Source organism: Lissotriton helveticus, chromosome 3_1 (assembly GCF_964261635.1).
Source record: "Lissotriton helveticus chromosome 3_1, aLisHel1.1, whole genome shotgun sequence".
Classification (NCBI taxonomy): Eukaryota; Metazoa; Chordata; class Amphibia; order Caudata; family Salamandridae; genus Lissotriton; species Lissotriton helveticus.
This window is the reverse complement of record NC_136061.1, coordinates 1,399,655,800-1,399,672,062: the sequence shown is the minus strand read 5'-3', so window position 1 is coordinate 1,399,672,062 and position 16,263 is coordinate 1,399,655,800. Positions and strand designations below refer to the sequence as shown.

Below are 16,263 nucleotides of genomic sequence, written 5' to 3'. Positions count from 1 at the left end.
GTAGTTCATCTCGCTGAGCTGTACAGTCTCCTAGAGATTGCGTTTTAGTGACCAGTGGTCTAAATTTCCCTTCGTGCCAACGACCTTTAACAATCGCGCACGCAGCACTGTAAGCTTGTTTACCCCCAACTGCGGGTTGTGCTGATCCGTCTGTATATATTATACAGCCGTAGTGTTCTAGAGGCAGAATCTCGGTCGGCAGCGGACATTCATATTCATATTGTAGAAATTCTTGTGTTTTCAAATTAGGATCAAATTTGTATACTACGTCTGTTGCAGCGAGAGAATTAACCCATTGTATCCATCTCGGATGTAGTGCTTTAGCATTAGGAATGCTTGCTTTTGTTACCGCTTCTAGGGCTGGTACAGGAGTAACGATTATTATTCGTTTACCTTGTGCTAGGGCTCTTTCTTTTGCTACAGCAGTCTGAACCGCAGTTAGAATTTTTTCAGTAGAACTGAATTTCATTTCAGCTTGTGTGTACAAGTGTGATTTGTAAGCTATTGGTACCGTTTCTCCCTCATTAGAGGTCAGGTACGTGAATCCGCATCTTCCTGGGATGACTCGGATTACAAGGTTGCGTATGTTTTCGCGTGTTTGTAATTTTGTTTTAGCTAACATGTCTGTTTGCAATGATCTCAAAATTTCTGTGTGTTTTTGAGTCCAATTGATTGGTTTGAAGTCAGATTTTATGAATTCATAGAGAGGTTTAACCCTCTCTGCATAATTTAGAATGTATGTTCTTCCGAAATTCAGGAAACCTAGTATTGATTGTAAGTTCTTCAGCGTTTTTGGTGCTTGGAGGACAGCGCATTTCTCTAAGAAATTGTCCGCTAGGCTTTTGCCTTCACTTGATAATTCATATCCTAAAAACAGGACTGTTAGATGGGCAATTCGTGAATTTTTAAAGTTGAATTTGTAACCCTCAGCTGCAAACCCAAGTATTATGGTGTTTACTCTTTTCAAGTGAGTATCCAAGTCATCATCTGTTAGATTGATGTCATCGACATAAGATAATGCTTCATCATCATATATTTGTAGTAACTCTGTTACTCTTGCTGAGAATAATCCTGGGCTATTCTTGAATCCCTGTGGGAGTCGACAGAAATTTTTTCTGCGACCCCAGTATTGAGAAAGCGGTCAAATACCTGCTTTCAGGTGCTATGTTTTGACAAAAGAACCCATTAGTGATGTCTAATGTCGTTTTGTATTTTTTGCGCACAATGTTATTCATTAGAGCTGCACTGTGTGAGTTTTGTACTGCAAATGTCTTGCAACATGAGTTAAGGTGTCTGTAGTCCAAAACTAGACGATATGAATCATCTGGCTTGGAGACAGGAAACAAAGGATTGTTCATTTGCGAGGTGCATGTTTCAATCACCCCCTAGTATTCAAGTTGATCTAAGATCTCCCTGACTTGTTTTTTAGCTTCTTGCTTAATTGGGTACTGCCTTTGTGCAGTTGGTTGACATTTTAACTGGATTTTGTGAGGAGGAGAGTCCTCATCCCATCCAACATGATTTTTGTATAATGCAGGAGCTTGAACTACTGCCCATTTTCTTGCATATGTATATTTTCTATGAATTGGAATATGATTTGAGAAGGCAGGCATAATCATTTCTTTGCCATGAGGGCACTCCCTGACAAACTCTGGTGGCCAGTCTTTCTCAGCTAAAAGGATGTCATAGCCTTTTGAAAGATTATCCCAAAAGAGACCTCTTACTTTCCTGGTCTTATCTCCCTCTATACGTAAAGTTATCTCGTATATTTTATGAGGTTTGCTAACTCTGGTATCTGCAGTTTCCACCTGAATGTATTCATTCGTGTCCACTGTCTCTAGAAGATTCATCAAGATCTTGCGAGCTATTGTCACTTCTGCTGCGCTATCTAGCATTGTCTGGGCCCACTCTCCGTTTTTCAGTTGTGTCCTCAGTATCCTCGGCATGTTTAATTATTTTAATACTGGCTACCTTCTTTCTTGGAAATTGTAATTTTTTATTTAGATGAGCAGGTTCCTTGTCTTTGGACTTGACGTGCTCTTCCCTGTGTTCTGACCATCCTCTTCTTTCCGATTTCTGCGAGGAAGTCTGAAAAGATCGAGAGGGACGTGTATCAATATCTTGATATCTATCAGGTTTTTTTCAAATTATCCCTATTTCTAAGGTTGTATCTTTTCTCAGAGGGCTCCCTCTGGGGAGACTTGTGTCCTTGGTCAGGAGATCTTTCTCTCCGCCGAGGAGACCTTCCTCTGGACTGGAATCTTTTTTCTTTGGGAGTGGATTGTTTATTTCCATCCCAGCTCTTTTTTGGAGTGTTTATATTATTTTTAATAAATATCTTTTCAGGATTTTCAGTTAGTTGGGGTTTTACGGGTTTCCCACCCAAACTATCTCTACCTAGTTCTTCATAGGATTTTTCTATGATTCTGGCAAGTTCAAATGGTTGTTCTGCTATATCTGTCTCTCTCAATTCCTGGCGGATCGCCACAGATGCTGCTTCTCCTTTTATGTTGGCTAATAATATAGCCGAGACCTGCTTGAAGTCTTTCAGTAGTTTCATACCCAGAGGTAAAGCAGGTTCTGGACCGTATTCATTTTGAATCTGTCTTAGTACATCTGGTATTACCGCCATGGACGCAACACCATGTGTTTTGTGTAAATGGAAGCAAAGACTGTGCCCCAAGTGTCACAGTCCTCCACATGTGGTGCGATCCCCATTGGAAGACAGATAGTCAGAATTCTGTGTTTCTCAGTAGGGGTAGTATCCGGAAATACTGCCTCTATTTGAGTGATTTTTTTGTGCTAACCAGAATGGAATTTGTTCCCGTTTTGCGGGTGTTTTACCAAGACATGATTGTATGTTCTGTGGTGTTATTTTGTTTGTGTTCCCCTGATGAGGGGTCAGCTGTGCAATGTTAATTGCTGGTTGGACTGTTGTAGTCCGCATTACATATTGGACTAATTGTCTATGTATTTTAATCAGTTGTTTTAGCTGTGCTAAAAGTTCTGGTACTGACATTTTTTCAATGTCTGGATGTGGTGTGTAGCTGACTAGAACCGGCCACGTTGCTCCTGGTCTACCTTGTGGACCGAGCTTGGTGATGTGATTGTTATGTTTTAGGGCGCCATTAAACCAGAGCAGGTGCTCTTGGTAATTTAGTGGGATTTCCACCTCCTCGAAAGGGGTGTTTCCTCTATTTTGTAATAGTGGAACTCGTGTGTGACAGAGTTTGCTGCTGGAAAGTTTATCCATGAATAGAATACCTCTGTCTGCCGATATTCATGGGCCTCTATCACGAATATGACTATACCACCTCGTGATGACAGTCCGTTTTCTATAAGTTTAAGAGTTATCGTTTTTCTTATGTTGACCGGAATGAGTATAACATTCGGGTCATTGTCTCGGAGACTTGTGTCATCCGCTAGGAGTTGAGCTGCTATTCTAGCTGCTTCCCTTTCGTCTTCACTTTCTGACATTTTTACTGACAGAAAGGTTTTTGTTGCAGATTAAGTTTCAAGGAAACAAAGATTAGGTGCACAATATTTTGGAACACTGTATCCTTCAACGTTGACTAAACCAAAAACTATACATAGGAATCTCTTCCTACTAAGTTCCGGCAGATTTTAACCTTTTACCCACTCCAGACGTCTTTTGGAGTATTTACGGGAAAAAGGGTTCTGTGTGAAAAAGCACGACTGAGTTACTCTAACGTCTTGCGTTAGATTTATCGCCTTACCAAACGTTGGGCGCCATGTAGTGTAGTTCCTATATTCCCAATAGGCTCTGCGCATTGGAATAATATATTCAGCAGTGTAGACGTAGGACTGAAGTCGACTAGGTCTCTACTGACTATATTAGACTTAAGTTTTGCCAGCTAGCTCAGAGGTCACTAGAAACTTTCTCGAATAAACGAGGAGGAGTTTAACCTCCCTGGATAGACAAGAAGGGATTAGCTTCTGACAACCATATAACATGACAACTTTGCTCCCTCAGAATAAGAGTGTATCTCTAGATTCGTGTGAAAACAATAGACAGCTATTTCACTCAGTCAAGTGTGCATACTTAGTTTCACCAGAGTGCAAAGAAAAGAGAGACGGGCGTTTTCAATAAAAGGTTGTTATTTATTGAGCAGTCTTCTTTCTCATGCAAGAGAAATGAATTGCCACAATTGCGATACTCATAGTAAAGTAAAGTGCGTACAGTAAAAGGAGGATTAAGAAATAATACTGTAAAAGCATTGATATGGTTTCTTAGCCATATGATACTTTAACATAGATAAAATATATACATACTTATATACATTGACTAACGTACTCAACTGGTGCTTCTAAATACGCCTACCCCGGTGTACCTGACCTAAGCCTAATACGTGGGAAGGAGTAAGTAAGTAGCAGTTTAAGTTAAGTTGGTTTTGCCAAGAATCTGACTCAAGAATTCTCTTAAAGGGTTTAGTCAGCTCCGTACCTTGGTTCTTAGAATGAAGGAGGTCTTGTATCTCTCTCTCAGGACTCGATATCCCAGTAACCCGCGAAGGTATCTGGAAACACCGTAGCTGGATTTCTCGGCAGGAGAAAAGACAGCGTCTCTCTCAGTGCGTCAAAGGGGAGGGGCAGCGTCCGTGGGCTCTCGCATCAGCTGGGCTCTCGGGCAAATAGATAGCTGCTCTGCTCCAAAACCACCACCGTCTGTTTGCTTAAGGCAATGTTGGTATATTTATACCTGAAAGGTGCCGGGTTTGACGTAAGGTTGGACATAAGACGTCAATGAAGATGTCACCAAGAACTGGCCGTTCTTAGAGTGCTCACAGGAGTTCTAGGACAAAATCAAAACAAAAGCAATGGGGAATTCCCAGGTTGCAGGAGGTTTGTTTTGTTTACAGAACTCGTTGTACTTTCTAGGAGCCTGGGGAAGTAGCCTTTACTTAATGTGGACCACATGGGCTACGACTAAATATGGATATGATTCTTATGCCTTTATAAGGATATTATTCATTATAACCACATAAGGGCATACATCAGGTCTATTGAATTTAGGGTCCTAGATAGAACTACAACAGTCCAAAGGTGGAAAGGGACTTTGTAAGCCGCCCACTAGTACTGACATCTGCCTTGGCAATGGTGAGAGGCCTTTTCCAGACCAAACCCAACTAAATGTTGGTTTAAGTGTGTTGCTACAAGTGCACACAGTACCAATATGATTGTTGACATAACCAAAGAAAGGCGAAAGAGACATACCTCATAGAGCTTCTTGATGCTGAACCATGCGGAACCATTGAGTCCTCTAACATAAGTATTGTCTCATTGGCATAGGTGTTCTATTAGTACCGTCAATATGGTGTTCTTTTGTGGAAAATATTTAGTACACAATATGTATGTCAGACGATATGATGATAAGACTATTTTCATACCACACAGAAAGGTTGTTTCACTTGTGCCTTGTGCTCATGTGCAGTCATGAAGAAAGGCTCCAAGGGAAGTTCAGAAACATCATTAATGATTCATATCTCAATAAGTGTTCTCACAAAAACACTATACAATATAACAATATACAATCTGACTACGCCTACAAGAACAACCCGCTGAAGAGATGTAGGAGGGTGAATGTATGTAAAGTACAGTAATGTTACTGATGTATTTTGGAACAACTAAAAAGTCCAGAAATCTGGCTCTTGATTATATTCAATCAAGAGGGAGTTATGAGGAAACAAACTTGCTATTACTTTCACAGCGAGACGAGATCAAATAACTCACACTGGTGAGCATGGAATTGAGTTCCAGTTAGCTCTTAGCTCCAAATTACTCTTGCCCAGGTGGAGGCATGCACATCTAACATCTTGAAACTGAGTCTACATGCTGTGATGCTCATGCGTTGATGCACACAAAAGTTCTGGACTTATGTCTGTCTGTTGTCTTTCTTGTCTTACAGGTAACAAGGAACTTTGCTAGACGAGTAGGGAGTCTTGCCAGACGGTCCAGTGGAGAACTAGATCTCAGGAGAGGTTCCAGGATGGAGCAGCACCTTCAGGCACAGGACCAGCGACATAAGAGGGTGAGCTATGAACTATCATGCTAATCAAGTGAGGTGATGGAAGCCTGCAGGTAACTCGAGCCCAAGATGGCTGCCATACTCTCGCAAGATATCAAAATCTCTAACTCCTTGACGAGTAAAACTCTCAAGAGTCCTTTGAAATGCAGCCTTGGGAGGGTTCCCTCCCATATGTGGTAGCAATGAAGCGAAGAGGCTGAAGGTGTGTTGCCGAATATTGTGGAAGCCTGTCTAAAGTGTTGCATTGAGAGGCATTGTGTTTCTATGGTTAGGGTATTAGGGTACCAACAGAAGGATATAATGTTGCTGGGGATATGTGTTGGGCCTTACAGTGTCAAGGACTTGGGGACACCATACTGGAAATTGAAGGCAAACTTCTCCAGCCGGGATCTCACAGGTGCCCCAGTGCTTCAACATTCGCTAGGGAAGCACTGTGGCAGATGTTAGGTACTGTGGTCTACCAGCGTCGTGCAAACCAAATAGAACCCGCCCATTGGGCTAAGTCGCGCATGTGTAAATCCCGCTTCATTCATTCATTCATTCAACCCAGCACCTGCCTGTTATTCTGAAGACAGCCGCAAAAAAGTTGCCAGCTGTCTGGCTCCCCTTCAGCCTCCAAGTCAGTAGGACGGCCATTTATTTGTGTGCGGATAATGAGATAATGAATGTTTACCATAGCTCTGTACCTTGGCAAAGCAAAGCAAACAAAATCCCACCTGCACTACATCATTGCGGGTGGGGGGGGCGTAAAAAACCCCAAAACCCCACCTTCAGCCAAGGTATGGGGAGGTATGGCGTTGTGACAGTAAGTCCCCTCATGGTGATCCTGCAAGTAATCCTGCTCGGAGTGCACAACTGCATATATTGTTGGTATGCTGGCTTTTATTTTGGCCCTGATGTTATGCTAATTTACCTTGTGCAGATGTCTAGGCCTGTCTCAGACAATGCAAGACCCAGGACCTGCCTTATGACCAAGAGTCCCTAGCTTTGAATGATGATGAAATCAAAGTACTGAGTAGGGGCCTTGCATATGTCCCAACGGCTATCCCCAACAAATTTGCATTAAAAACAGAACTATACAGCTTTTTCCGCAAAATTAGATTGCGTTACTATTTTAGAAATTCCACCACAGAGCAACGCACATCGATTACTGGCCTGAGAACACCATCCAATTTCTTCCCTCCCACTTATGCTATGACCAGCAAAATCTTAGATTATGAAAGTGTGGTCTCACGAGATGTGGATAAATTACTGAATGGACACAAGTACACCAAATTCAATCTCAGTAAGGCGGAGAGAACTGCCCTGCAAACCTTAAAAGAGAAGAAAGAAGTGGTGATCAAACCAGCAGACAAGGGCGGGGCCATCGTGGTCCAAGATGTGTCCAGGTATAAGGAAGAGATATACAGACAGTTGGACGATGGGGTCAGCTACATCAAGCTCTCCAGGGATCCCTCTAAAGAACTAGCCCTGACAATTCTTGAAGTGACACAAAGAGGCAGAGACGCAGGGTTTATCACGGAACAAGAATTCAGATTTCTCAATCAAATCCATCCACGCTGGCCCACCATTTATACACTTCCCAAAGTGCATAAGAATATGGATAACCCTCCTGGTAGACCGATAGTCTCGGGATGTGGTTCAATGCTGGAGCCTCTCTGTAAATACATCGACCACTTCCTGAAACCGATTGCTGAAAGCACACAAACCTACTTACGAGACACCATGCAGACCATCAATTTAGTTGATGAACAACATTTTGACTCCACCAATCAATTACTGGTCACGTGTGACATAGTGTCATTTTACACGAGTATACCACAATTGGAAGCCCTGGAAGTCATTGGATGAGTATTGGACCAGAGGACAGCACCCGTACCGGTCCCAACTGAGTTCATCATTGATCTGCTAAAATTGGCCATGATGAAAAAGTTCTTCATCTTTCAAAATGAATTTTTCCTACAGACCAAGGGAGTAGCCATGGGCGCAACTTTTGCCCCAGATTTAGCCATAATATATATGGATGACTTTGAAAAGAGGCACATTTTTGACAACACCAACCCATATGGAGCGAATGTGGAATATGGGTCCGCTACATAGATGACATTCTGCCTATCTGGACAGGTACGACGGACGACCAGGGGAAATTCCACCTATGGCTAAACGAAAGAAGTCCTGACATCCACTTTACTATCCAGTCAAGCAAGGACCGTATTGATTTCCTGGACATCACTATTTTCGTGGAGAAAAATTCTTTGCTTGCGAAACTTTACAGGAAGCCGGCTCAGCGTAACTCCCTCTTACAATATAACAGCCATCACCCACGGGGACTTCGGGACAATCTTCCATTTGGGCAGTTTCTGCGCATTCGTAGAAACTGCTCCCTGGAGGCTGATTACATGCGTCAATCACAAGAACTGCATGATCGCCTGTGGGAACGTGGCTATCCAGGGAGGTTGATTAAAAGAGCACGCAAACGGGCGTAGTATAATCCACGTGAGAGTCTCCTTCATCCCAAGGAGCGTGTGGATCCTTTGACTAAACGGATGATCTGTGTAACAACCTTTTCTACACACAGCAACGCCATAAAAAAAATTATCAATAAATATTGGGGATTGATATCGGATGATATCCAGCAAAATAAACTCCCCCTTAACTCATTCAGGACTGCCAAAAACATCAGGGATATGGTGGTTCATTCCTTCCTGGATGTTGAACAACCACCTACAGTACGGTCTCTGTGGAATCTTCCACCCATCCTGGGACGCCATCGTTGTGGATCATGCAACGCATGCAATACGACAATGTAAACAAAGGAGTTTAGCTACAAAGAACGAACAGTTGCCCTTAAATCATACACAAATTGCAATACTTCAAATGTAATTTAGGTGATACAATGCCCTTGTGAACTTCTATATGTGGGGCAGACGCAACAAAAAGTTAAATCCAGGATCCTGCAACACTGTAGCCGGATCAGATGCGAGGTTGCAGGCACGCCTCTAGTGGAACATTTTAAGAGGTTCAAACACGCACCTGACAGCATGAAATGGATTGCACTGGAAAAAGTCACACTAGGCCCGAGGGGTGGTGACATAGCCTCGATTCTGAATGTCCGTGAGTCAAAGTGGATGGCCTTTTTTGACTCAATCAACAACGGACTTAATGAAGTAGAGGGGAGCCATGCCCAGCTAGCAACTTTGATGAGATCAACTATGATCTGGTCATGACATATAGTCGACCTTCTGCATTGGTTCTCACCTAAACGTCATTTATGCAACCACAGCCCTCTCACTTGCAACACACACAGGTTCATTTCACCTCTCTCATGTGCCTTGTTGCCCCCTTACTTGGGAAAGAAATGTCTTCACTCATGGGGGCCTAGACAGGTAGCTGATGCTTTGGTGCCTTTACCCCCATGTCTGGGAGGTACGTGCCTTAATTGCTCGATAAATCCATGTCAACAACTTTTGAGCATGCAGCATATCCGTTTTTGAACCTTGTGCCCTCATGTGCGTTGATGCCCCCGTCTTTTGAAAGAGACACGTCCTTCCACATGTTGACCTATGCAGACATTAAAAACTTTGGCGCTTTTACCCCCGTGCCTGGGAGGTACATGCCATAAATAAACCACAATATTTTGATGTATCTCATAAAATCTACCGTGGCGCCCGTACCCACATGCCGGTAAATATGCACTTCTTAACAATGTATATGACTCTGCAATTTTGTACTGTGAAACCTCGATAGGACTTTTAAATTCCACATACCACATGCCCCATACACTGCAGGTTACACTTTTCCAATAAGCCAACCGCAGGACGGTATGTATCAACCAGCAATATAGTCTTTCCTCTTTGACGGCTCTCACGCATTCTGCGTGAATACGTGCACGTTGCCCTGACGGCGGTGACTTATTACCGGATCCCGCCGCCTGGTCTGATTAAGCGCATTCGGAAGGGAGACATAGTCACGGACAGGCCGCGCTATGGCCGTTTTTCAAGGTACGAATAGTTTTTTCCCACCAGTACCCGCTAGGGGTATTGCATTCAGTGTCAATATCGTATTTTTGTTCTATTTTCAACAGAGTGGTGGTTGTAGCCTTTCCTCGTTTGTATTTCAGTGAATGCTGACTCTACAAGCAGCGCGTGTCCAGCTAATTTCGGATTCTCGCCAACAGTCATGTGAGTTTCATTGTGGTCGTGTACTGACGAGCACACGTAGAATTGACCGCATTTCTGCATCTCTGACTGTGTGTTGGTTCTGGCTTTTTTCTCCGTCTCCCATAGAGTTCCTTTTGTTGTGATGGCTACACCTCTTCATTCATGTTGATGTTCCTTTTAAAGTATATACAGTGAGTAGAATCCTGTTTTTGCCACGATGACGTTTGGGTTTGGTGGCACTGGGAGAGACCACAATAATACTGAAGTGTCTTTCCTTTTTCTCAGATCTCCTGCGCTTCTATGTTTTTTGGAGCCTCCCGGCCCAAATTACTCTGCTCTTCCCGCCATGGTAGATATGGTTTAGGCTTGTCCAAACACGTTTTGGTGTGATTCAGGCACTACATTCTATTAATTCATTCATGCTTTTCTCCCTTTAGATTCACTTGCCCCTCCACACCACAGCTTCCCCCACGTCCTGATGAAGACCCCGCTTTAAGGCTGTAACTGCTGTCTACCTTCATATTGGGGTCGAAACGTCGACTTTTGTTTTCACCTCAACAACGGCTTACGCTAACAGTTAAGCTGATACATGCAGGAGCTTTTTGAGCATGTTGTCTAACTAAATGGTCATGAACAGTTGATGTCGTTCTTCATAACTGGCTCACATTTGAAGCCAGGGTAAATACGTACTGTTTTATGAACTATGAAGAAATGTTTACCCTTTAGATAGGACTTAAGATCTGCTATATTTTACCCACAGACTTTTATTTTTCTCCCCTCTTCCCTTGGGGCACACATTTTCTATAATGATTATGAAATGCCTTTATTGGTTTTGTAATTTGTGTAATCCTTTGCTATGTTTTCACACTGTGAGTAAAAATAAGTGTGATAAGACTTCAGTTCAGTTGTATTTTCATTTAGTATTCAATTGTTTGTCAGTTATCTGTACTTGGACCCCCTTGTATATGTATCGATGCTGCAAAAACGACCCTGTAACAAAAACGGCCCCCAGGGGCCCACAACCGGCCCCCACCCATGCGACGCACTGGGGGATTGTTCGGTGCCCGCCATGGCCAGTCCGGCCCTGCTCACATTGTTTCTTGGATGTATAATAACTCCACAAGCTAAGTGACGTTAAGACGGAGGTCATGATCCTGGGCAGAAATCCCCAACTCTTGGGCCCTCAGCATTGGCCGGAATCATTAGGGTCTTACCTGCCCTGTCCTCTAAAGTAAAAAATATGGGCTTTGTATTGTATGAGAATCTTTCCATGAAGCCGCAGGTGATCAAGGTTACTGCCACCTGTTTCACTGTGCTCAAGGGGCTTAAAAAGATCATCTGGATGATTCCCCAAACAGCCCAAAGGACTGTGGTCCAAACCCTAGTCTTATCTAGAATGGAATATGATAACGTCTTGTACTTAGGTATAGATCAAGCATCCATCTGACACCCACAGATAGTTCAGAATTCATTGTTTTCGCAAGTGGACCCAATACATCCAAAAGCTTGTCTTGGCATTGTATCAAGGAATGCTCTAGACCCTTGCGTGGGTCCCTTCCGATCTTGTAAAAATATGTTATCAATTCTATGTCAAGGTTAGGCGTATAACAGACCTTGTTCTCTATCTGTGGCCCGAACACTCAGCCTTTAAAACATTTCTATCCTTTAACCCCTTCCACGCTCATGACGAGCTCAGCTCGTCATGAGTTACGCCTGCCGTACGCTCATGACGAGCTGAGCTCGTCATGAACCGCGGCTTTTTAAAAAAGTCAGCGCACAGCGGGAAAACCCGCAGCGCACATGGGGTTAAAGCTGCGGCTAGAGGTTTTATCATAAGTTTTGTTTCACGGAAAAAGAAGTCTTTTGATGCCAAAAATATCCAGTTATTGGCTGACATTAAACGTCTTGAATACTCTTATAATCGTTCTAATTCTGACGCCTCCTTGAAAAAGCTTATTAAGGCAAAAATTTCCTTTAATAAATCCTCTACAGAGGCTGCTTTATCTTATCTCTTAAAAAGCAGTGCTCGGTATTATGGAGGCCAAAATAAGATGGGAAAACTACTTGCCAATTATTTAAAGATTCGTCGAGAGCGGTCTAAAATTGAATCCATTCGTACAAATGCCGGAGATTCCTTATTCAAAGATGATGATATACTCAATGAATTTGTCTCTTTTTATAAGAAGCTTTACACGCCAGAGCTGCAACCTTCTTCTGATGCACTTTCCTATTTTTTTCACTCAATTCCTCCCCCTTTTTCACAAGATACGGATTTTGTGTCGCTGGACTCGGATATCACCCTTTCAGAAATTAACAATGCTGTTTCAAAATTAAAAAAGGGTAAAGCACCTGGCCCTGATGGCTTTACTATTGAATTCTATGCGCATTTTGTCTCCTTATTACTTCAGCATCTTCTATTACTCTATCAGTCTTTTGTGAAGGATGCTTCCTCTTCAGGTTCTTTTCAAGAGGCTGATCTGTTTAATCCCCAAAGATAATAAAGATCCCTCTTTTTGTAAAAATTATCGTCCGATCTCTTTAGTTAACGTAGATTATAAGATTTTTGCAAAGATTCTTGCCCTTTGTATTGATCCTGTTCTCCCTAATATTATTGGCCCCGAACAATCTGGCTTTGTCAAAGGTAGATTATCCTCAGATAACTCTAGAGATTTCTTCAATATTCTAAGTAAGGCCTCTTCCCTTAATTATCCCATTGCTACTGTAGCATTAGATGCTAAAAAAGCATTTGATAGAATTGGTTGGGACTTTATGTTTCGAGCACTTAAATGGATTGGATTTCCTGCTAAATTAATTGCTCTCATTTCATTATTATATTCTGGACCAAAAGCCTCTATTTTGTTAATGGGAAATCCTCTGAATACTTCTCTCTTTTTAGAGGGGTTCGTCAAGGTTGTCCCCTATCTCCCTTATTATTTATCATTGCCTTAGAACCTTTTTTAACGGAAATTCGGTTAGATGAGAATATTTCTGGGTTGAAACTCGATTCCTCGCATGTTAAAATGTCCGTCTATGCTGATGACATCCTTCTTTACTGTTCTAATCCTTCTACTTCTCTTCCCGCTTTCCTCTCTCTAGTTGATACTTTCTCTCAATTATCCGGATACCGACTTAACTCGGATAAATGTGAAATTCTTCCTTTAAATGTTCTTTGTTTAAAACAAGACTTTATCTCTACAGGCTTCTCTTGGAACACTTCTAAAATTAAATACTTAGGTTTAGGGTTCTCTCCTACCAGTCCAGACACATTTAAAGGAAATTTTGATAATCTTTCCAAAACTTTGTCTGCATCTATTGATCGTTGGCACCCACTTTTTCTCTCCTGGTGGGGCCGCCTATACTCTATTAAAATGATGCTATCTCCGCTAATTTTATATTTTTTATCTATGATTCCGGTTCATATTCCTGGTTTCTATTTTTTAAAAATTGATTCTATATTAAGCAAATTCCTCTGGAAGAATAAATCTCCTTGAATTGCCCGTAATGCTCTCAAAGTTGATAAACTCTCTGGTGGTCTCAAATTTCCTGATTTTAAATCTTATCATAATGCTTTTTGCTTACGGCAATCTTCCCGTTGGCTCTCTCATGATCCTGTTCACGATATTCATCCTCCTATCTGGTTAAATATTGAGAAATCCTTTATAACTCCTTTTCAGTTTGATGAATCTCTTGCTTTTACTAACAATATTTCTTCCTTTTGTTCTCAAGTGATCTCCCATACACGTAAAATACTAACGACCCTCCTCCCGTCCTCGTATCCTGCTTTCTCTTCATTGGATCGACAACCTATTTGGCATAATCACTTACTCCGTATTAAAGGTCGTACTATTTTCTGGAAATAATGGAGATGCAAAGGTTTACTCTGGATTTCTAAATTAGTAACTAATAAACTTCCTCTTTCCTTTTCAGATCTTCAATCACGCTTTTCTCTACCCTCCTCTTGTAAATCCCAATATGATCCCTTCTCTTTTGCAATATTTATCTTCCTTATCACCTACTGCAGATATTCCTGCCAAATGTTCTAATCTCTATCCGTTCTTATCTACTACTACTTCGGCATCTTCTCTTTATAGACTTTTATTTTTCACTTCTGTTAGACCCAAAGGAAAATCTGAATTGGCCTGGGAAAAGGATCTTGTAGAATGTTGGTCTGTCTCATTTTGGGAAAAAATATGGCTAAAGATTCATAAAATGTCGAGAGCAGCTAATAAATCTCAAACTCTGTGTTTCATCTACAAACGTCTCCTTTTTACTCCATTGAAATTGGCCTCCTTTTCCGTAGATCTCTCCTCAGCCTGTTGGTCATGTAAGAGTCCTTCCGCTGATTTAAAACACATGCTTTTTGAATGCCCCTCTCTTTCCCGCTTCTGGCTTTTAGTTTGGTCCCAAATTAATAACATTTTTAATACTTGTGTCCCTTTTTCCATTTCTAATATCTTTTTAGGCTCCTTATCACCCTCCTGGCCATACCCTTCCTCCAGTCCCTCATTAGTTGACTTGCTATTAGCGATTGCCCTTCACCTAATTACTTCTAATTGGAAACAAGTTGAGAAAGTCTCTTTTAAGGCTTGGTGGAATGTGGTTTGTTTTAATCACAGACTGGATACGTGCAATATCTCCCCTATTTCCTTGTGCATTAAAAGGGACCTTTTGTGGCTCCCTTTATCCTCCTATCTAACTGATTCAGCCTCAACTTTTTCTCACATAGCTAACACTCCAGATGAAGTTAGGAAACCTCCTTAAATTCTTTGTTGTCTTTTTAATTCATTTTTACAGATGATTATCTTTTGATATTACTCCTTTAATCCTTTATGGATTCGCTTTTTTTTATGTTTCATGTTTCATATTGTACTGATAATTGTTATTATTGATGAATTACACTTATGGTTCAGGTAATGTTCTTATTGCATTTTATTGATATTCTACTGATCCCCCCTCCTCCCCCTTTTCTTTTCTTCCTCTCATCCCCCTCCCTCCTTATTCTTCTCTCAACATAAGAAATGTTGCATTGTAATTCTTTCTTATATGATATTTCTTTGCTATGTATGCTACATTCTCCTATTCAATAAACTTTAAACTTAAAAAAAACATTTCTAGCCTCCTTTTCAAGAGGTTCCTTAATCCATTTCGTTATAAACTTGCTAACATGGTCCAATGGCCACCAATCCGCACTTCTAGGATGCCTCAAGTAGTAAGGACTGAATATCTCTTCTCCTAATGGATCTTTTATGACTGTCTTACTTGTCGTAGCTACGTCATCTCTTAAATCATCATTTAAATCATCATCCTGTTCCACATCATAAATGTGCTCAATATAGACCTGTCCTGACCCTTCTAAAACTTTGTCCTCAGTTTCCATTAAACAATCTTCATCTGATAGATTTTGCATGCCGCCGAGGACACATTTTCTCTGCACCACCAACTCTAGTGAAGTTAAATCCCTCCTTGCTTCTTTTATCCATGTGTTTTGTTTTCCTTTGTTTCTTTCCCCTTCTATTATCCTCTTCTTCTGAACTTGACCAAAAATCTTCCTTGGATCTACAATCCTTCCTTTTCTTTTCGAAAACAATCTCCAATACTTCTCTGACTGAAGCTTTCACCTCACTCGGTATTAATCTCCTCCAACTATCCTCACTAACTCTCCCTTCTACTTCCTGTGTCTGAGCAACACTAGCCTCAGTGGACATCTTGTCTTTCTCATTTTCTTCCAAATAATCTCACAAACCAAAGAAATCCAAAATTATGTTCTACCTTATTAATTGATTAAACCTTATCCCAAACTTCTACTAGCAGCAGCTCGTTCTGATTTCCATTAAATTGTTCCTTTCTGATGCAGACGACTGCCTAGCAACTACACACTCTATCCTTTTCCTCTAATATGCCGGCGTGTTTCCTTTCTTTAAAAACCAACTCTCCCCGAGGCAAGATGGCCGTCGTGATTTCACGAGATCACGACGAGCCAATCATGCCCTTCCTTCACTCCATTGCCTGGCGTGTATCTCTTTCTTTTTTCTTTTAACCTGACATGCTACGGGACCA

The 16,263-nt window shown here is 41.6% G+C and overlaps 1 protein-coding gene across 2 annotated transcripts in view; it reads left to right on the top strand.

The window, feature by feature from the left end:
- LOC144824986 (ropporin-1-like) overlaps positions 1 to 16,263 on the top strand; it is a 494,190-nt gene that overhangs the window by 156,949 nt on the left and 320,978 nt on the right. For both annotated transcript variants that reach the window (XM_078683912.1, XM_078683913.1), the window contains exon 4: positions 5,927 to 6,049. In XM_078683912.1, coding sequence (XP_078540038.1) covers positions 5,927 to 6,049 — 123 coding nt within the window. The remainder of the gene's footprint in view (positions 1 to 5,926; positions 6,050 to 16,263) is intronic.